The following is a 22,526-nucleotide window of genomic DNA, read 5'->3' on the forward strand; positions in this document are numbered from 1 at the left end:
TAATGAAGCACTTTCGGAACTGTTAAAATAAGAAAAACAAAATATGCTCCACCGAATCAATGAAATGTAGTTCTACAAAGAAAATTAGTCTTGCATCAGACTTCTCACCGACAACTTTAAAAGCAAAAAGATGACAGAAAAATATCTATGAAAAACGTTATCTTCAAAGTTGGGAGAAAAATGATTTTGAATATATATTTCTATATCCAGCCAAATTATCATTAAAATGTGAAGACATTTTAGACACATAAGGACTTGAATTTTTCGCAAATCCTCTCTGCAAGGGTTTCAAACAAAACAAAGCAAAATAAAAATAATCCAAGAAAGGGACAGGGAGGCCGAGAAATTCATAAAATTAAGTAAAAAGTAAGCATTTATTACAGACAAACACAAGCAAATAAGAATGTTATTAACCAAAAAAGAGGTAAAAACAAACTGATTCTTATTTGTAGGGTAGGAGAAATAACGTAGATACTGTCTGACTCTAGACATTAAAGGTGGACACCAACAGAGAGAAACAGATTACACATCGTGCAAACCACTACGGGGGAAAGAGCAAAGAAAGCTTGAATAATCTAACAAAATATGGGAAAAGGTAATAAATAATAAGGCAAATGAAAACCATAAAATAAGATAGGACAAGTCCAAACATTCCAGTAATAATATAAATAAATTCACCTATTCAAAGACTGATTCATAGATTAGACACAAAATACAGCTACACACAGGCATACCTCGGAGATACTGTGGGTTCGGTTTCAGACCACTGAAATAAAGTGAATGTTGCAATAAAGTGAGACACACCAATTTTTTTGTTTCCCAGTGCATAAAAAGTTGTTTATACTATACTGTAGTCTATTAAATGTGCAACAGCATTATGTCTATAAAAGATAATGTACATACCTTAATTTAAAAATACTTTACGAGGGGCACATTTTCTCAGAATCTCCCAGGGCTGTGTCACGGGCAAAAAATTAAAAAAAACGAACAAACAAACAAACAAAAAAAACTTTATCAAAGACCAGCCCAGGCAACACAGTAAGACTCTATCTTTACAAAACTTTAAAAATTAGCTGGATGTGGTGGTGCATGCCTGTAGTCCCAATTACTCAGGAGGCTGAGGTGCGAGGATTGCTTGAGCCCAGGAGTTCAAGTGTGCAACGAACTATGATCATGCCACTACACTCCAGCCTGGGCTACAGAGGGAGTCCCTATCTCAAAGAATGAAAAAAAAAACAAAAAACCTTATTTCTAAAAAATGTTAACAATCATCTGAGCCTTCAATGAGTCAAGGCATAATCTTTTTGCTGGTGGAAGTTCCTGCCTTGATGTTGATGGCTGCTTACTAATCAGGGTGGTGGCTGCTGAAGGTTGGCATGGCTGTGGCTATTTCTTAAAATAAGAATGAAGTTTGCTGCATCATTTGATTCTTCCTTTCATGAAAGATTTATCTCTGGCATGCAACATTGTTTGACAGATTTTACCTACAGTAGAACTGTAGAACCTCTTTCAAAACTGAAGTCAATTCTCTCAAATCCTGCCACTGCTTTATCAAACTTACTATGTAAGTTTACATAATAGTCTAAATCCTTTGCTGTCATTTCAACAATATTCACCACATCTTCACTAATATAATCCATCTCAAGAAACCACTTTCTTTACCTGCGTTCATGGATTAAAAAAAAATTAAGATTTAAAAAAACAACAACAAAAAAATACAAAAAAACACTTTCTTTGATCATCCATAAGAAGCCACTCCTCATCCATTCAAGTTTTATCATGAGACTGTAGCAATTCAGTCATATCTTTAGGCTCCCTTTCTATTTCTCTTCCTATTTCCACCACATATGCAGTTATTTCCTCCACAAACTATGAACCCCTCAAAGTCATCCATAAGGGCTGGAATCAACTTCTTCCAAACTCCTCTTAATGCTGATATTCTGACCTCCTCCCACGAGTCACAAATGTACTTGATGGTGCATCCTTTCCAGGTTTTCAACTTACTTTTTGCCCAGATGGATCGGAGGAATTACTACCAATGGCAGCCATGGCCTTACAAGATGCATTTCTTAAATAGTAAAGACTTGGAAGTTGAAATTACTCCTTGATCCATGGGCTGCAGAATGGATGCTGTGTTATCTGCATGAAAACAACATCAATTTCCCTGTACATCTCCATCAGAGCTCTTGGGTGATCAGGAGCATTGTCAATGAGTGGTAGTATTTTAAAAGGAATCTTTTTTTCTTAGTAGTAGGTCTCAAACAGTGGGCTTGAGAAATTCAGTAAACTATGCTGTAAACAGATGTGTTGTCATCCAGGCTTTGTTGTTCCATTTATAGAGCACAGGTAGAGTATATTTGGCTTAATTCTTAATGGCCTTAGGGTTTTCTGAATGGTCAATGAGCATGGCTTCAACTTTAAGTGACCAGCTGCATTTACCCATAACAAGAGTGTCAGCCTGCCTTTTGAGGCTTTGAAACCAGGCACTGACTTCTCCTCTCTAGCTATGAAAGTCCTACATGGGATCTTCTTCCAACAGAAGGCTGTTTTAGTTACATCAAAAATCTGTTGTTCAGTGGAGCCACCTTCATCAATTATCTTAGCTAGATCTTCTGGCTAACTTGCTGCAGCTTCTCCATTAGCACTTGCTGTTTCATCTTGTACTTTTGTTACGGAGATGGCTTCTTTCCTTAAACCTCATGAATCAAACTCTGCTAGTTTCAAACTTTTCCTCTGCAGCTTCCTCCCCTCTCTTAGCCCTCAGAGAACTGAAGAGAGTTAGTGCCTTGCTCTGGATTAGGCTTTGGCTTAAGGGAACATTGTGGCTAGTTAGATCTTTTACCCACACCACTAAAACTTTCTTCCAATCAACAATAAGGCTGTTTCACTTTCTTATCATTCGTGTGTTCACTGGAGTGGCACTTTTAATTTCCTTCAAGAACTTTTCTTTTGCATTCGTAACTTGGCTGTTAGATGCAAGAAGCCTAGCTTTCAGTCTATCTTGGCTCACTATGTCTTGCTCGCTAAGCTTAATCATTTCCAGCTTTTGACTTAAAGTGAGAGATGTACCACTCTTCCTTTTACTTGAACACCTAGAGGCCACTGTAATTAACTGGCCTAATTTCAATATTGTTGTATCTCAGAGAATAGGGAAGCCCAAGAAGAGAGAGAGAGAGATGGGGGAATGGCTGGTAGGTAAAACAGTCAGAACACACACAACATTTATTGGTTAAGTTTGCTGTCTTATATGGGTGCTGTGTCTGGCACCCCAAAACAACTACAATAGTAACATTAAAGATCACTGATCACAGATCACCATAAAAAATAAATAATGACAAAGTTTAAAATATTTTGAGAATTACCAAAATGTGACAGACAGGCATGATGTAAGCATATGCTGTTGGAAAAATGGTGCCAAGAAACTTGCTTGATGAAGGGTTGCAGCAACCTTCAATTTGTAGATAAACAAAAAAACCGCAAGATCTGAGATGTGCAATAAAGTTATGCACAATAAAATGAAGTATGCCTTTGTTTAAAAGGGATAAATCTAAAGCAATGACAAAACAGAATTTAAGGCAATATGTATCAAGGAGTATACTTTCATATTGATAAAAGGTATAACTCATCATATAAAATATATTAGAAAATTTTAATATCTTTATTGTCAATCATAGCTTGACAATACCATGTATAAAGCAAAAAATGGTTAAACTACAAAATTCACAGATCAGAATAGAAGACTAGCATTATTCTCTCAGAAAATGACAGGTCAGAATAAAAACATGTAAGTGTACAAAGGAACAAGGTGCATAATGCATAATCTTAAGTATGTATAAAAACTAAACAAATATTTTAATCACATAAAAAAGTCACCATGGTATGAATTACCATGTATCAAGCCACAAATAAAATCTAAAAATAGTATCCGAAGCAGAAACCAACTGGGCATAAATTAACTTCAATGTACTAAAATTAGAAGTTAAAAACCAGACAACTAAAGAGAAAAATAAACCTATCCATTTGGAATTTTTTAAAAGGAACACCTTTCTAAATAACTTTTCAGTTAAGTAAGAAACCAAAGACAAATTTTAGCAAGAACAACTGCAGAGTGAAACCCCTAGGATGTCATCAGGGATTGTGGGAGAGGGCATCATATAGCATTAAATCATATAGCATTAAAGTTAAAGATGTACACATCCGATATTGCCAAATTGTCTTCTAAATAGCATTAATAAACGACTTGTTAGAAATCAAGACACACAGAAATAAGCTTTTGATACATGATGCTATTAAAAAATAGGAAACCTCAAAGATCCTAGAAAGAATAAAGATGAAAGAAAAAAAAAATCTTTTGTTTTGACATCTAAAACAAAAAGTATAGTTGATAAGTAAAATCAAATCTGATCTTTTGAAAATAATAATAAAATAGACAATTCCTCAGCGAAGTCTCAATGCTGAGGACCAGTATACTATAAAACACTTATTTAAAAAAAAGAACCAAAGTTTATTTAGTAACATCTCACAATATAATGACAGATTCTAATATTTGTGTATGCTCATTTTACTAAACATTTGTGAAAAATCGCTGACTAATTTTGGCATGATAAACTAATAGTAGATTAACAGAAAGACACCTGTCCTTTTTTAAAAATAGCAATTCTATATTTATTTCAATCACACATCACACAATATAAATTGAAATAACTATAAATAATGAAAAAGTTACCCATGAACTCCACCCAAGCCTACTTCACCAACACACGGTAATCATTTATCAGACTGGTGAACATCTTCCCAAGTGGTTTTCTTTTCCTTTTTTAATAGCTTTTTAAAAGTTTTATTATGCAATATTTAAGATGTAAGGGGGGAAGAAAAAGGAACATTACAATGAACTCCTGTGTACCCACACCCAACTTCAAAAATAAACATCACCAATACAGCTGAAAGCCTACAGATATGCCTGCCCCTCAGAAGTAATCTATCTTGCTCTCATGCATTCTTCGGAGTTTACTACATGTACTACATGTGCATGTACTCCCAAACAATATATAACACTGCTTTGTATGTTTTAAAATTTTATATAAATGTTAGCTGGGTGCAGTGGCTCATGCCTGTAATCCCAGCACTTTGGGAGCCCAAGGCGGGTGGATCACGAGGTCAGGAGATCGAGACCATCCTGGCTAACACGGTGAAACCCCGTCTCTACTAAAAATACAAAAAAAATTAGCTGGGCGTGGTGGCAGGGGGCCAGTAGTCCCAGCTACTGGGGAGGCTGAGGCAGGAGAATGGTGTGAACCTGGGAGGCGGAGCTTGCAGAGAGCTGAGATCGCGCCACTGCACTCCAGCCCGGGCTACAGAGGGAGACTCTGTCTCAAAAAAAAAAAAAAATTTATATAAATGTTTTCTGTACTCTTCATCAATTTGCTTTGTTTCCCTTAAAAAGTATGCTTGTGAGATCCAATCATGTTGGCAAAATGTTTAATTTTCACCATATACAGAATTCAATATGAATACTGAACAAATTATTCCCCTGCTGTACATTCAACAATGCTGTTAAAAACGTTCTTTGAAAATCTCTTGTATGCATAAGTGAGAGCCACTCTGAGGTGCATATGTAGGAGAGAATTGCTAGGTTATCAGACGTGTACATCTTTAACTTTACCAGATATTGCCAAATTGTCTTCTAAATAAGAGTTCCTGATATTCTATGGTCTTACCAACACTTAGTTTTGTCTGACTTTAGTTTTTCCCGATGTGAAAAGTATAAAAGAGTATCTTATTTTTAATAGATTTTAAAGAGTACCTTATTTTTAATAAGATACTCTTATTAAATCTGCACTAATGAGGTTGAAGATTTTTTCTTGTGTAGACATTTGTGTTTCCTCTTCTGGAAATTCCTGGCTTCATTGTCTGATTAGAATGGCTCCATTAATCAAAAATCTCCACTCAGATATTCTAATGAAAGACTTCAGTGAAGTCTAGTTATCTGTAGTACACAGAAACTGCTCATTAACCCTTTCTTTTCCAGAACATGACAGTCGTAACATGAAAATCAGTGTCTTGGTGTACAGAGTATTCAATATAACATCAACACTCTTCAAAGTTAAGTGCACCTTTGTCATTAATCCTTTAACCTGCATTTCGAATTACCACAAATGCAAGCAGAATACTCATACATATGAATCTGACATCATGTGCATGTAATATTAGTACATTTTTTCCAAGATTAAACTAACAAGAAGCTGACTGCACCTTCAGATCAACAAATCCTTTGAAAAAATTCAGAACAAATTCCTACATGATCTTCAAAACAAATACAATCCCAAGGAGACAAAGTTGACACAAACTGAAAGGCAGTAAATATTTTCACCACAAACAGATAAATCTTGACAAGTGAAAGAGCACAAAGTATGTGGAGAGGGAAAGAAGGTAGTTAGGAATGCCAAAGGTACCACAATTCCAGAATCCACCATACAGAAAGCCTCTGTATGTCAGTTTCCTATTCTGAACAATGAGATAGACAATAATAACCCCACAGGTTGCTGTGAAAAGTAAACAAGATAATATGGGAGTGCTACACCTGTACCTGATTCAATTCTATATTATGGATAAAAAATGAAGCAGAGAGGTCAAGCACTTTTTCAAGTTCACAGTTAATAAATGATTCTAATACCCAAATTCTTTATATTGCACTGTAATATTCACAGTACCTTTCCAATATGGGTCTCCAATGATTGTTAGAGGATATGCACAGACAGGAGATGGCTAAAGAGAGCCACTAAAAGAAAAATCTGAGGAAAAGTATTCAGACCTTAAGAAAAAAATGACAATGAACAGAAAAGAGATTACCTTAAATGGTAACTTACTCATTTTCCTTTGTACTCACAAATATACTTTAGACATTTGCCATCTAAAGGTCAAAATAAACAAAATGCCAGCTTTAGGCATATATGGCATTTATGAAACCCAATTTGCTAGTTAAGGCCAATTTAACAGAAATTCTCTAGAAATCATTTTTAGATAAACAACCGATTTGACCAACTCTAGCTGGCAGAATTCAAGTGGCCAAATACTGGACCGAGGTTACCTACCTACTGCAGGTGCATCATACTCATCACCAAGCAGAATTTCTGGAGCAGAATATGCAAGAGATCCACAGCTTGTAGTGAGCTTCTTCCCTGGTTGAAATTTGTTGCTGAACCCAAAGTCTGTCAACTTTACAAGACCTTGTTTTTCAAAGAAGACTACATTCTCTGGTTTTAAGTCTCTGTGAACCACATGGAGTTTATGGCAATAAGATATAGCATGAACTATCTGAGCAAAGTACTTCTTGGCCAAGTCTTCATTAAGACCCTCCTCATGTTTCATTATATAATCAAACATATCTCCTCCATCCCCAAGTTCTAGAATAAGATACAGTTTGGTCTGGGTGTCAATAACTTCATAAAGGCGGACGATGTTAGGATGCTGCACTAGTTTCATGCATCTCACTTCCTGGAAAAGATGACCAGTAGCTAGAGTGTCCAGTTTTGTCTTGTCAATAACTTTTACTGCCACCTTTTCACCCGTAAAGACATGCCTGGCAAGTTTAACCACGGCAAAATGGCCTCGACCCAAAGTTTTATCCAGATCATATAATCCAGCAATCTTTCCATCATACCCTCGCTTAAATCCTGCCATGCTGGTCCAACAGAAGAAAAAATATTTAGACTGTTTGAAATAGATCTTCTCATAGAAGAATATCTGGTGAATACAAAAAATTCATTTTCAATGTCGTCATGGATATCTACAAAATAAGAAGAGAAACAAAATTAAGTTTCTGTGACTTTTCTTCACAAACTTAAAAATCGCTTCATTTTTTGTTTTTTTCATTTTAAGAGAAACTTGAAGAAAATAAATTGAGATATAAAATGAGTCAGGGTCATTAATAAAACCTATTTTTATATTTAGACTTTATATTACAAAGGCTGAATTTAAATACCATATTAAATTTTTGCAAACTGAAAAAAAAATTAGTTCATTGGAAGCAATTTTTTGGTGATGTCAGTAATAAGAAAACTGGCAAGTTTGATAAGCATGTTTAAAAAACAAACATTTTCTAAAAGGAATTTTAGTGTCTTAAAAAATAACGCAACAGTTGACAAGGGAAAATACGAAGAATAAACATTTGCACAGAAACCCAACAACTTTTCAGTTTCCCCAAGACCAACACCACTTCCTTTAAGTGCAAAAAAAAAAAAAAAAATCCATTCTGTGAAGGTTTCTCTAACTCTCCCAGCTGGAATTACCTTCTCTCCTCAAATCCAGAGCACCTTGGGACACCTCTATTCTATGTCGTCTTATTCTACAGGTATTTGGGTACACCATCTCCTCTATCCTGACAGTAGCAGGTTCTCAGGGATTTTCTATTCTAAGGTTCTATTTTTTTTTCTTCTACTTTCCCCCAACACCTAGAACAGTGCTTACAAATAGCATATAATCAAAACTGTCTTATAAATTTTGAAATGCAACTTTTTCCAAAATGTTTAGGAGGTAATTGTTTGCTCTTGCATCACTACTGTTTAGGATAAGCACCTGGCACATAGTAGGTACTTAACATATCAGTAAACATATTAACATTGACTTTTTAAACTTATAATTGAATTTATATAAATTTTTTGAGGGGGTTCTAGGTATGTGGTAGTAGGTACTTAGTAAATATTTGTTAATTTACTGGTACTCAGGAGTTATGCTGACTTTTAATGATTGTTTTCCAACTGTCAACCACAACCCAGCATAACGTGATTATATTCCAAGAGTAAACAGGCATGCATTCTTACAGATGATTTAAGTCTTAAAGATCAGTTGGTTTTTAAGAACCACATTTCATACTGTACTTAAAAATTTCAACTTTTATAACAAATGAATAGAAATAGGTTCCTATTTATAAATGACACTGACTCAGAAAAACAAACGTGTATAAAATAAAACATGATGCAACTTTATATCTCACAGGCTGAACCCTCACTTTTTTTTCTGACCAACATTTAATAGAACTGAGTAACAAAATCCAACAAGGAATATAGCTAGCTCTCTCCCATTAGTCAGTATCTATCCCTTTGACGAAGCTTTTTCTAATGCTCTCAATATACAGTTTCACATTTTCAGTTACATATTAAGAGCATTAATTATTGAGTTCACTTGGATAAAAATAACCCAAAAAATGAAATTTGACATATAATAGGTAAGTTTTTTTTAATTTTTAAAAACTGTTATTTTTATTAGAGACAGGGTTTTGCTATGTTGCTCAGGCTGGTCTTGAACTCCTGGCCTCATGCAATCCTCCTGCCTTGGCCTCCCAAAGTACAAGGATTGCAGGCTTGAGCCACCGTGCCTGGCCAGTCAGCATGGTCTCATTTTTATAGCTAAGGCAATAGGCTGCTCTAGGTACAAGTGACATTAACTACAAAAGCTAGGATTCACACCTAATTAATACATTTCAAAGCCCACATTATTTATAAACATGTGGCCACTCTAATCAATGCCCCATTTAGGATAACATCATTTTAAGAGTTAAAATACCAACTATAAAAGAAGCATAAAGTCACTTTTATATTTATACCACTTCAGAAATGATCTGAATCGCATACCTAGAACCCCCTCAAAAAATTTACATAAGGTAAATTATAAGTTCAAAAAGTCAATGTTAATGTTTACTAATATATTTTTTGCATTTTAGTAATTATTGTAGTAGTAAATAGCACTATCATTTACTGAATGAGTATTACACACCAGTCACATACCAAATACTTCACATCATCTTCATTCAATCCTCACAATTCCCTTCAGAGACAGGAATTATTAACCCCCTTTTGAGGCACAGTAACTTGGCCTAGGCCAAATGGCCAGTGTGTAAAAGAGCTGGGACTGAAACCCACGGCTGTCTGACACCAAAGTCCATGCTTTAAAACACTATGCTATGCTGTGTCTGCAAATTGATTTTAGAACCAAAACTATTAATCCTGCTATTAAGATTTTTAAACTATTAAGATTTTTAAATAAGAAACTGATACAATGCCTAGGTGTGTAGGGGGGAAACAAATTTCTTCTATATGTATATTATCCCTGTCATCTGAACTAATAACTTTAATGACAGGATTAACAGGAAAATCCAAATTGAAAGACATTGCTTTATTTGGACAGTAGTTCCCCAAAAGAAATTTTAACTTGGGTATATTTAATTTTCAAATATAATAACTCTGGGGGGGGGCAGGAAACTATCTTTAAATATTTAACTTCAATTAATTACAAGGGCAATAATTATGTTTAAAATTCTACCCAAGTCTATGTTTCTATTGCATAAGCTTGCAAATGCCACTTTAGCTTTCAAAACATATTCCTTCAGGCTGCCCCCAAGTTATAAAACTTTGTTCTTTTCAGCTATCATTTTAGTTTAAATGTGTTCCTGGAAAGTGACATATAAATCAGATTTTATAAACGAATCTGATTTTTGAAAATAAAAGTTTTATTACAAAAATAAATGAAAAAGCCTTTTTTCAGAGCCTCAGACACCCAGAGATAAGTACTATTAAACCTGATTAAGAAAATGTGGCACATATACACTATGGAATACTATGTAGCCATAAAAAATGATGAGTTCATGTCCTTTGTAGGGACATGGATGAAACTGGAAAACATCATTCTCAGTAAACTATCGCAAGGACAAAAAACCAAACACCGCATGTTCTCACTCATAGGTGGGAATTGAACAATGAGAACTCGTGGACACAGGAAGGGGAACATCACACTCCGGGGACTGTTGTGGGGTTGGGGGAGGGGGGAGGGACAGCATTAGGAGATATACCTAATGCTAAATGACGAGTTAATGGGTGCAGGAAATCAACATGGCACATATGTAACAAACCTGCACATTGTGCACATGTACCCTAAAACCTAAAGTATAATAATAAAAATAAAAATTAAAAAAAAAAAACAAAAAAAAAACCTTAATGTTTCTCTTCCCAAACCTTTGCCAGCAAGAGGGCACGGTGAAATAATTTTTAATCTACAGCAAGCTTATGGCAAATAATCTAATTGGTATCTTCACAATGAGTACCCTATAGTGAAACAATCACTCTTACTACCAAATAATTTACTTTTTCTATGAGCACCCCTTTTCCATAGTCTATGAAACTACAATTAAATTGTATAGCTAAGAACAGGACACAATGATTAACTGAAAGTTTAGACGAAAAATATCCTTGTTAGTGAACATCTTTTTAAACACTAGTCTACTGTCTAATCCTACTATTAAGTACATTTTGAGTTAGAGTACAAAGTAACTAAATCATTTTTTTTGATCTCTGAGGATCTTGCAGCTCCCAAAAGTCATTCTGAACATCAATGCCGAATGTTAAGATGTGGCTTATATAAAGTAAAGGTGAATTTGTACTGTCTCCAAGACATACCCTGCAAACTGAATACTGAATAATCCTTATTATCACAGTGTTTTGTTAGTTGCTTCTTTTTCCTAAAAGAAAATAAAGAAAAAGATTCAGGTTTAGTTCTATTTGCTTATTTTGCTTAAAGTCAAAGTATATACTCTAAGGCTGGATCTAGACAAATGTATAAAAATAGTAAAATTTATCTTTAGTAACCCAGTCTCCTCCTATTATCCTTCTGCCTCCTGTGAATTACAACTCCTTTAAGCGATGTTTAATAAACAGGGATTTCAGAGTGAATAGAGATTGTTCCAGGTAGACAGGTCAGAAAAATTATTCCACTGGAATGAAGAAATAATAATGAACAAGGCCGGGTGCGGTGGCTCATGCCTGTAATCCCAGCACTGTGGGAGGCTGAGACGGGTGGATCATGAGGTCAGGAGCTCAAGACTAGCCTGACCAACATGGTGAAACCTCGTCTCTACTAAAAATACAAAAATTAGCCAGGCATGGTGGTGGGTGCCTGTAATCCCAGCTACTTAGGAGACTCGCTTGAATCCGGGAGGCGGAGGTTGCAATGAGCCGAGATGGCGCCATTGCACTCCAACCTGGGTGACAAAGCGAGACCCCATCTCAAAAAAAAAATAAATAAATAAAATAATAATAATAATAATAATGAACAACAGTACAATTGCCATTTTTTAAATGCCTCCTGCAACAGGCCCCGAACTCACATTTCACTGAATCCTCCCCATGAAACTGCATAGTAGGTACAATGAGGCTTAACTTGCCTGAGAAGCAGCAGTCTCCAGCTCCAATCATGCTCAGCCTGACATCAAAGCCACCCAATCTCTAGGAGCCCCTACAGGCTCATGAAACACTCACACTATAGCAGCCAAGGAGGGCAAGCTTTACAACACACTGTCCTCTAGAAGGCAAGTGGAAATCACTTATGATGTCAGCATCAGGGATCACACAAAACACCTTCATCATCAGAGGCCTGCCACTTGATAGTAACAAAGAAACTATCACCACAAACAGAAGCAATGTGAGCAAATCACATATATCCAAAACTTCATGGCACAATGAGGGAATACTGACCGAGGTAGCCTTGCAGGTCTTTCCATGAAAATGAACTATTACATGAATAACAGAAAGGCCTAAACAGTCACATTACACCAACATGATAATTTACACTATACACTAAAGGGAGAGGTGTCCAGGTAAAGTTCAACTGCACTTGGGAGAAAAGGAGTGCAAGGGAATGGAAGAAACAAGATAGGACAGGTGAAAGGAGGAGGAAAGGTGGTTGACCTCTGGATATGAAAGCAAGTATCCTGCCAGGAATGAGGGAATGAGGAGCAACAGTTCTGTAGCACACACAGGGCTGGCAAAGCCATGGGCACAGGTCCACATCTAGTGACAGATGAACCCTGGGATGCCTACCTGACTGGTCCTTCAGCTCCAAGAGGGATATGGTAGCTCCTTCCACTATCCTTGCCTGCTCCTCTTTTTCCAGCAGCCCCTGTTTCATTCCTAGTCTCTGTGGCAAAGCAGTGCGGTAGTACAGTGATAAGTACTGGTTCTAAAGACCAACAACTGCATTTGAATCCCAGGTCACCAATCACTAGCCAAAGGAACTCAGCAAGTTACCTTCACCTCTCTGTATGGTCAGTTTCTTCATTAGAAAATGTTAGTAATAAGAAAACAATCTCATAGGATATGGTGAGGATCAAACAAGTTAATATAGGTAAAGTGTTTCGAATAGTGCCTGGCACAGAGTAAGCATTCTGTAAATACCAGCTACCACCATCACCATCATTGTTACAAAGATGATGTTCCCACCATCCAAGCAGAAACTCTTTCAGTTGCTGACCCTACTTCAAGAGAAAGAATTCACCAAACTATTATCTCTCTTTTGCTTTCATAAGATAGACCAGTTCAGAAACTGAACTGCTGTTCAGTTTCCTAAAATAAATTGAAAATGAGTGCTGTAAGACATAGGAAATAATGTCTCTAGTTAGGCATCAAAGACTGGGGAGTTTTCAATAAAATATCTCACAAAATATAAGTATTTGCTTTTAAAATGATATTAATATAATTTTCTATCAAATTTAGCTTTTCAAAAAGGACTTAATACTCTTTTACATTTTTTCACATCAAATATATTCTTACAGAAAATCTCAAAAACAATTATGAAAGAAAAATCTGTTTAATTCAGGAGAAAAATACAATTAGAACTTACAGATTGGTAAAAGGGGGGGGGGATTTTAAAAAAATAAATCCCTTATCCACCCTTTATGATAACATCTGTTTACATTTTGGTATAGATTCTTTCAAATTATTTTCTATTTATAATATATGGCCAGACACAATTTTAAAAAATAAAATGGGGATAATACTTAAGAGCTTGGGGGGATGTCAGGGTAAAAAGAGATTTGTAACTATTTTCACAATACTTCTCTCCAAAAAACAAGTTGGAAAAGTTAATACAAGACTTTCACTTTAGAAAGTTTAGAAAATGCATAAAAGCACAAAAAAGAAAATAAAAATCACCTATACGTTCATCTAGGATGACTTCTCATCAGGTCCGAGTGTACATCCTCTATACTTACAGTTCTTTACAAAGCTAAGATTTTTGACATGAAGTTTGATAACTACTTTTTCCTCTATTTTATAAACTGAACATTTTCCCATGCACTAAGTTCTTCTAGATCAATATTTTAAATGACTGTACAGCTAAGATAACATGTTTTTACACAGCAACCACTAGATAGGCCATTCTAAAGCAACCTTTTTATTTAGCACAGGCATATAACTAGGCTGGACCTAAATGAAATAGGCCAACTTGCCAAGAGTGCTCATAATATAAAAACTTGTGTCTGAGAAACAAGTACTGTTATGTGCTGCAAGAATATACTGATGTTCTCCTACTGAAGACAGCAGAAGCAACTGAAGCATGTGGGTGTGGCTGGAGAAGAGGAAGGAAGTGTGGGTGGCCCTACACACGTTTTGCAAGCTGCTGAAAACAGTTGTAGAACCAGCTTCTGTTAAACCTACTATCAATTTGGAATTCACCCTGTTATTCTTGTTAAAACTCACTTTTAGGTTTTCCTCAACATCATCACCATTGCAGTCTCATCTGTACATCAAACAAATGCCTCTTCCTCACACCTCTTAGAGAGAGGTAGGGACAAAACAGTATGCTCAACAAAGGCAGCTCTGCCTGGATACCACTCTGAACCAATCCATGGCATGAGAAAGTAGAGGAGTTGAACAAAAAGGGCTGTGCACAAAAATCGTACTATTTCTATAGCTTATATATAATAAACATTTTATTTAGAATATGTTTTCCTCCAAAATCAGATGACCAATATTCCTCTCAAACATATTAAATGCTTAAAAACAACAACAACAAAAAAAAAATATATATATATATATGCCAGTATATCCATCTAATACAGACAACTAAAAGTTGAGTTTTTGCAAAGCTACACTAAAACTGCATTTAAGCTTCTTACACACAGAAATTATCTGGTATATTTTACAAATACCAAGAAACGAAAACTGTAATCCTTACTCCTGAGAAATAGTAGACCAAACTGTACATCTATAGAAAAACCAACTTAAGTAGAGGAACTAACACTCTCTCAATGATATTACCAACCTGATTTTACTGCTAAAATTTTAAAAATGGTATAGGCTGAAAGGAAGACAGTAAACTAAGTCTTCCAGGAATAACCTTTAGTCAAGCAAAATAAACACAACCCTATCATGCAGTCACCACTGCTGTTTTCTTTATTCAAAGTAAATAATATTTTGGCCAGGCATGGTGGCTCACACCTGTAATCCCAGCACTTTGTGAGGCTGAGGCGGATAGATCACTCGAGGTCAGGAGTTCCAGACCAGCCTGGCCAACATGTTGAAACCCCATCTCTATTAAAAATACAAAAATTAGCTGGGCGTGGTGGCATGGGCCTATAGTCTCAGCTACTCGGGAGGCTGAGGCAGGAGAATCGCTTGACCACAAGAGGTGGAGATTGCAGTGAGCAGAGATCACGCCACTGCACTCCGGCCTGAGCAACAGAGCGAGACTCAGTCTCAAAACAAAAAAAAAAAGTAAACAATATTTCACTTTTTAAGGACAGCATGCCTCCTCCTAGGAGTTATTAATATAAGCTATAAACCAAAGATAAGAACCATAAACAGGTCAATAGGTCCTAAGTTGTAGAAGAATCCAGAGTTTTTCACTGGATTGGTTATATTACTATGTGGTTATGCAGTTATCAGTCTGCAATCGCTGGACGGAATCAAGATGGGATCTACAAATTAAAAGATTAAAGTCATTTATTATTAGAAATGTTCTTTCGGGCAATTTGTACTCCTAAGTCTCTAAGAAAGCATTTTCCAAGACAAGGTAGCTGCCTACTAAAGTATGTTCTTCGTTTTCATCAATTTGATGGACTAGGGGCCCCGCTGAGGGGACTAGGAATGTCATGGTGAAAAGCCTGTTCCAGTTTCTTGAGGCAATGATTTGGTTGCCAATGCAGAATCCTTGAAGTACTGGTTTACGTAATCTTTATTTCCTCTAAGAAAAATAAGCTGCAGTCCAGCATATATCAAGGAATTTGAATGTATTCAGGAGTTAGGCAAATCATTAACTGATGTACAGTACTTAGTATTTGTAGAGAGGAAGAGATTAACATCCAAGCCACACGACTTGGACCAGCAACACAGATAATAAGTTGAAATTCCTAAACAGATTCTGCCTCTTGTTAAAGTGATGAAAAATGCTAAGCATGTCATCATTTCTACCTACGGGTAAGTAGGACTTAAAAATTAGCATGGTGACAACTCCAGCATTAAGTGTTCACGTAATAAGTAATGACTTAAACAAACGCTCGGTGTATAGAAATTACTCCAAAATAAATAAAGCCAACCCACAATTACTTATTGTGCCCAGGAAAACAGAATATTAAGTTATGGAGAATTTTAATAATCTAAATCTCCTCTGATCTAAAGCTTTTATTAACACTGTCAAAACTCACTTTAACTCCCTACCATCTTTTTATTCCTCCTAATATTTTGATAAAAGTGATCATTAAAAAATGGTCAAAAAAAGAACTGTGAAACAGAAAAAAAAAACTAATCAATAAACCAATATACTGGCACCTAACATTTCACTGACTTTGACTCAAAGACAGGCTCATTCCAGGGATTCTCTTACACTGGTGGGACTGCAAGCAAGCTACCTTTCTGAAAAACAATTTGGCAATATGTGTATAGGTTGAGCATCCCTAAGGTGAAAATATGAAATCCAAAATGCTCCAAAATCTGAAACTTTCAGTGCCAACAAGACACCACAAGTAAAAAAAACCCTTATGTGACCAATCACAGTTTCTATTAGTTTTTGAGAGGAAATGCAGTAATAACTTTGTTTCATGCACAAAATTATTAAAAATGGGGTATAAAATTACCTTTAGCATGTATGTATAGGTGTAAATGAAACAGAAATTAATTTCATGTTTAGACTTGGGTCCCATCTTATATATTGCAAATGTTACAAAATCTGACAAAATTCAAAACACTTCTGATGCTAGGCATTTTAGACAAGAGATACTCAATCTGTCTCAAGAGCCTTAAAATAATTAATATCCTTGACAATTATCTTACTACTAGATTCATGTCTCAAAGAAAGATGAGGACAAATATTTATATTCAACAATGTTCAGTGATATTTATACATGCAAAATAAAATCAAATAATCTAAAGGTCTACAATAAGGAGATGGTTAAACAAAACATAATATACCCAACGTTAACAGTACGCCACCATATTTTGAGGCTATTAAATTTCATGGGGAAAGTATCACAACAGAATGTTAAGTTTAAAAAAAATTGTATACACCAAATTTCACAGCATATAATCTCAATCTTTTTTTTTTTCTTGAGACGGAGCCTCACTCTGTCACCCAGGCTGGAGTGCAGTGGCACGATCTTGGCTCAATGCAACCTCCACCTCCCAGGTTCAAACAATTCTCCTGCCTCAGCCTCCCAAGTAGCTGGGATTACAGGCACATGCCACCACACCCAGCTAATTTTAATATTTTTTTTTAGTAGAGACGGGGTTTTGCCATATTGGCCAGGCTGGTCTCGACCTCCTGACCTCAAGTGATTCACCTGCCTTGGCCTCCCAAAGTGCTGGGATTACGAGGCGTGAGTCACTATACCCGGCCTGTCCCAATCTTTCTTAAAAAGCATATAATCTGTATGAATGTATATATTTTAAAAACTTAAAATGTTAAATTAGTAAGATTACAGGATATTTTTTCTCTTTATGCTTTTCTTTTAAAATTTTTGACAGTGCATATGTGCTGCTTTTCTACTCCAGGAAAGGCAGAGGCTACTCAATTTTTTACTTTCTGTACATAACTATTCATTCCATTTACTTTTCCATTAAGAGATCTATGAAATACACCAATTTTTCTGAAAATACACTGCGTACTATACTATCTAATGCCTATTTATGTAATGTTAATAAACAAGGCATATTCAATGAAATATTTACTCCCTCTGAGAAAGAGGGTATGCAGCCCAACATGGTGGCTCACACCTGTAACCCCAGCACTTTGGGAAGCTGAGGCAGGCTGATCACCAGAGCTCAAGAGTCCATGTTGCAGTGAGCCGAGATCAGCCACTGCACTCCATCCTGGGAGCCAAAGCGAGAGCCTGTCTCAAAAGAAAAAAAAGAAAAAGAAAAAGAAAAGAAAGAAAGGTATGCAACTGCTTCAGTCTAAATAACAGAAACACTAAGTCATTTTCATTAACAAATAATTTAAGCCTTAACTGTACAGGATATAACACAGTCCCCGTCCATTCGAATCTTAAAAATGATTTAGGAAAACAGGATCTACAGTGCAGCAAACCACCATGGCACATGTATATCTATGTAACAAACCTGCACATTCTGTACATGTATCCCAGTACTTAAAAAAAAAAGAAAAGAAAAGAAAATAGTATCCACATATAAAAAGAGAAATAATTATACAAGTGAGCCTAGGTGAGGCATGTCAGAGGAAGAATAGAGGACACTATAGAAGGCAGGCTCACCAAGGACAGGGGCAGCCCACAGACCAGGGCTTATCCTTCAACAGGAGTAGAGGAACACCATTCCTGAAAGTAGGGTAAACAAGCAACAAAGTAAGAGTGCCTACAGCTGGCTAGCTTAGGAAAGGAGAACACCAGTTTAGGTGAAGTGATGATTTGGGGGTGTGAGATAAACTTTAAGAGAGGGAGCTGATTCTGAAGAATACCTAATGGCTCATCATTTAAGCAACTGTGCTGGACAAAACAAATGGAAAATTTGCCATACTAACTAATTCACCACATATCTGTGTTTGAATTATACTTAAGTTTAGTCAAAGTGTCATTAAAGAATAAAAAATGCATAGGAAAAGCTTCTCATCAAAGAGCCTCAATGGAAGAGGAAAATCCTTTACATATTAACATGAAAGCAACACAGAAATAAGCTTATTAGAGAATTCAAACAAATTTTAAAAGTTCATTGTTCACTACAAAGTTCCATAAAACACTACATTTTTGTTGTGGCTTAATAGATCTCTCTCGTTATCGCCCATATACATACTACTAAAAATCTATTACTAACCTAAACAGGTTTATACAGAAATGAGTAAAGCAAAACCATGGCTTTTGTCTTATTTCTAATTTTTAAAATGTCTTTTGCTGCCACAGTTGCCCATTAGAATTCCAGTTTTGTTTGAATGCAGGTCTCAAAATGAGAAAACAGATTTTAATTTCTAGGAATCTATGTATGTACTGCACTTTTTACAGTATATCATTTAATTCCTTAAGAGTGATACCCATTTTACAAATGAAAAAGCAGGGCCAATGAGGTTAAAAACTCACTTTGTCCAGGTCCTACACCCAGTTAAGAGTTGCCTGGGTTGGATTCTAGCCCTCACCAACCCCTGAGCCTTGCTTCTTTTTCCCTTAAACAATACGAAGCTTTTACCTAACTCCTTTCTAATTCAAAGAAAAACAAAGACAGTAAAATTAATCTATTTTGACATTTCTGGTGTTCCTCCAATTCTGATATCCTGTGCAAGTTACCTGCTCTAGCTGTCTTAAGGGGAAGAAATTCCCTAGGACCACCGAAGACTCATCTAATAAACATTATGAACAAATAATTCCATTTAAAACTTTTTGAAATGTTTAGAAACTGCATCTTAAGTTGAGAAAGGAAGTTACAGGAAAATAACCATTCATAAAACAGGCTGAAGCAATTATTGGTCATCTAAAAATGGAAGGGCCCCTTGAAAATAACTTCACACAATTGTTTGCATACTATTTTGTGACACCAAGATTCCTCCCCGGCCAACACCATGTAAGTAACTCAGGTAAAATTAAAGCAGGTTTTATTTTCTCCTTAAAAACATTGTCCTTTCTTCTTTCCCAAACTGTAACTTTGATGTATTTTGCAAATTATACTCTTTCCATGTTTCTGAAAAAGCATTTTCCTCACAAGAGGATTAGCAAACACTCACAAAATAGAAAAGCAAAGGACAAAAACCAAGCCCTGAAACTGTAGACTGAATATTCTCATTCCAAATTTCTTTAGTACCATTCATAAAACTTTATGCCAATAAAGGAGAACTGTTTAACATGCAAAAAATGAGGTAAAACAGAAAGCTAAACTTTAAAATACGATCACTCCTGTTTCAATCTACGTATACACTGTAGAAAGATTCAATCAAGCTCACAAACAAATCCTTCACCTTACCTACTTACCACATTTGTGTGTTGAGGATGTTAAGGATCTACTCTTTCGGCAATTTAAAGATGTACAATACATTATTGTTGACTGTGATCACCATGCGGTGCAACAGATCACTAAAACTTATTTCTTTTTAAGTTACACATCAATTAAATATTTTAAGTTTCTGAAAAAAAAAAGGTAATCACTCTGTTTTTTGTCCACTATTAAATAAAAAGGCTGTATAATATTACAGCTATTTTAAAAAGAGATCCATGAATATAGTACACTCTAGCTTAATAATCTGTCTACGAATATTTGTTAGTATATTGTCCTAAGTCTAAAATGAACTTTATATTAAAATCATACTGTAAGAGTAAAACTTATATTAAAATATCTACAATGTCTCCAATATAGAAGAACCAACATAGCTAAGTATTAAAGCAAATTTGATTATTATTCCCCTAGCTATGCAACAGAGTAAAAGACAATATAATAACCTAAGTGTGTGTGTACATATGGGGGTGAGGGAACATCAGAGGAGGAGCTAGGATAACAGTCCTAAGATTCCACATTTCAAAGTACCACACAGTTAACTTTTCCTATTATCTTCACCATAGAGGTACACTTCAGGAATGATCAGAATTCATTTATTAAGCACATATGCAGAGTGGCATGACAGCACAGTGGAAAGAGTACCACAGGATCTACAGCCCAACAAGTTACTCAATTTCTATGAAAAGGCATGTCTTGATAAAATAAAGATAATCACCACCTTGGACAGCTATTGTGAAAGCTAAATGGGATAATATATATTAGCAGGGTGTGAGTAGAATACAAATCACCTAAGGATTTTATCCCCCTAACTTTAGAACTGGCCTCCCTCCCACGAGATTACAGTATTTGAGAGGGGTTGTATATATAGTTCTCCATCTCATTTTCTTATCAGTAACCTTATCCCCTATTGGCCCAACAAACTGGCCCCTAAACACCTGTACTGGATACTAGGAAGGTCCCTGTCTCAACTTGTTCACAGTCTCTTACGGGAACAGATATGCAAAAAGAGGTGTTCTTTTCTCCTAAATCTGCCTTGGAGAATGCCACAGACAGCATTCTGGAGAAATAATTTTTGTGTGTTTGGGCTAAGAACTGAAACTGGCAAGAGTAAGGAAGAGGCTTTTCAGGAAAGAGGCCCAAGGAAGTTTAGTGTGACTCAGACAACAATATATGCAGAGCGTAGGGGACAAGGTCAGGCATGTAGGTAAGAACCAGATACCCAGAGGGTCTTGTATTCCATATAATTCATCAATTTCTACTTCTTAGGTCTAGGCTAGCCCTTACCCATGCTCTAGGGCCCAGCTTAAAGGACGACTCCCTGACCATCCCCTTGCCCTCCCCAACTCCCTGCACATACCAGCTCCCTATACTCACTCACAGCACTGTGTCCTTTGCCATTATGATGCTTATCACAAATGTGAGGTCATATAATTATGTGTGTGACTGTGTGGTTAATAATCTGTGTCCCCCACTAAACTAAATGACAGGCTCAGTTCACGTAAGGATCGTGTTCATTTTATTTAGTTTTTTATCCCTGGGCCTGCGAAGTATAGCATCTACTCAAAATATACAGATATATTTTATTAAATGAACAAATGTGAAGGCTAGCATAAAGAGCCAAAAAAAAGAGCTCAAGAAAAATCCTGAGCAGAATGGCAATCAGAGATGATGGTTTAACAAATTACTCTGGCAGCAAAGTGAAGATCAGACTGAAAGGGCAAGAATAGAGCTAGAAGACAGGTACACAGACAACTGAAAATGTCTCCAGGTAAATTACTTAAAGACTTAAAAATGAGGGCAGCTGGTATACAGGCAGTGATGATAAGGATGTTGTGGAGGAGACACATTTTGGAAGTAGAATCCAAGAACTCAATGCACAGGAGGCTAAGCAGAGGGAGAAATCCAGAATGAGTCTAGCGGAGAGTGGTAGCTTGTGATGCCATTCTCTCAGACTGGACTTTCAGGACAGGAACATCCACAACATGCTAGCAGAGAGTAGAGGTTTTGCTTCTAGTTCTAAAATTGTATGATTGAAAAACAATTCAAATCCAACTCAGCTTTATTAGAAAGGGTGTGGTTTCCATAACAGGCTGATAAAATCAACAAATTAAAGATTAGTTTTTTTAACCTTCTTCACCAAGACACTTCTTGGTACAGACTATGTAGCCGGCATTACTTGGGTCTGATAATGTAGAGATCAAAGAAGTAGTCTCTGCCTTCAAAGAGCTGACAGTTTTATGGGTTTAAGAGAGATAACTGCATGACAACAACTAAGAA

The 22,526-nt window shown here is 36.1% G+C and overlaps 1 protein-coding gene across 6 annotated transcripts in view; it reads right to left on the minus strand.

The window, feature by feature from the left end:
• The window catches only part of SNRK (SNF related kinase), a 66,719-nt gene that overhangs the window by 40,614 nt on the left and 3,579 nt on the right, over positions 1-22,526 (minus strand). For 3 of the 6 annotated variants that reach the window (XM_055280985.2, XM_055280995.2, XM_055281006.2), the window contains one exon: positions 7,092-7,786. The exons of 1 other annotated variant lie outside the window; for it this stretch is intronic. In XM_055280985.2, the coding sequence (XP_055136960.1) occupies positions 7,092-7,680 (589 nt within the window). In that variant the 5' untranslated portion in view covers positions 7,681-7,786. Of the gene's footprint in view, positions 1-7,091; positions 7,787-11,447; positions 11,510-22,526 lie in introns of all 6 variants that reach the window. 2 more of the 6 variants (XM_063636616.1, XM_063636614.1) reach the window with 1 other exon arrangement.

The sequence above is a fragment of the Symphalangus syndactylus genome, chromosome 1 (genome assembly GCF_028878055.3).
Source record: "Symphalangus syndactylus isolate Jambi chromosome 1, NHGRI_mSymSyn1-v2.1_pri, whole genome shotgun sequence".
In the NCBI taxonomy this organism is placed as follows: domain Eukaryota; kingdom Metazoa; phylum Chordata; class Mammalia; order Primates; family Hylobatidae; genus Symphalangus; species Symphalangus syndactylus.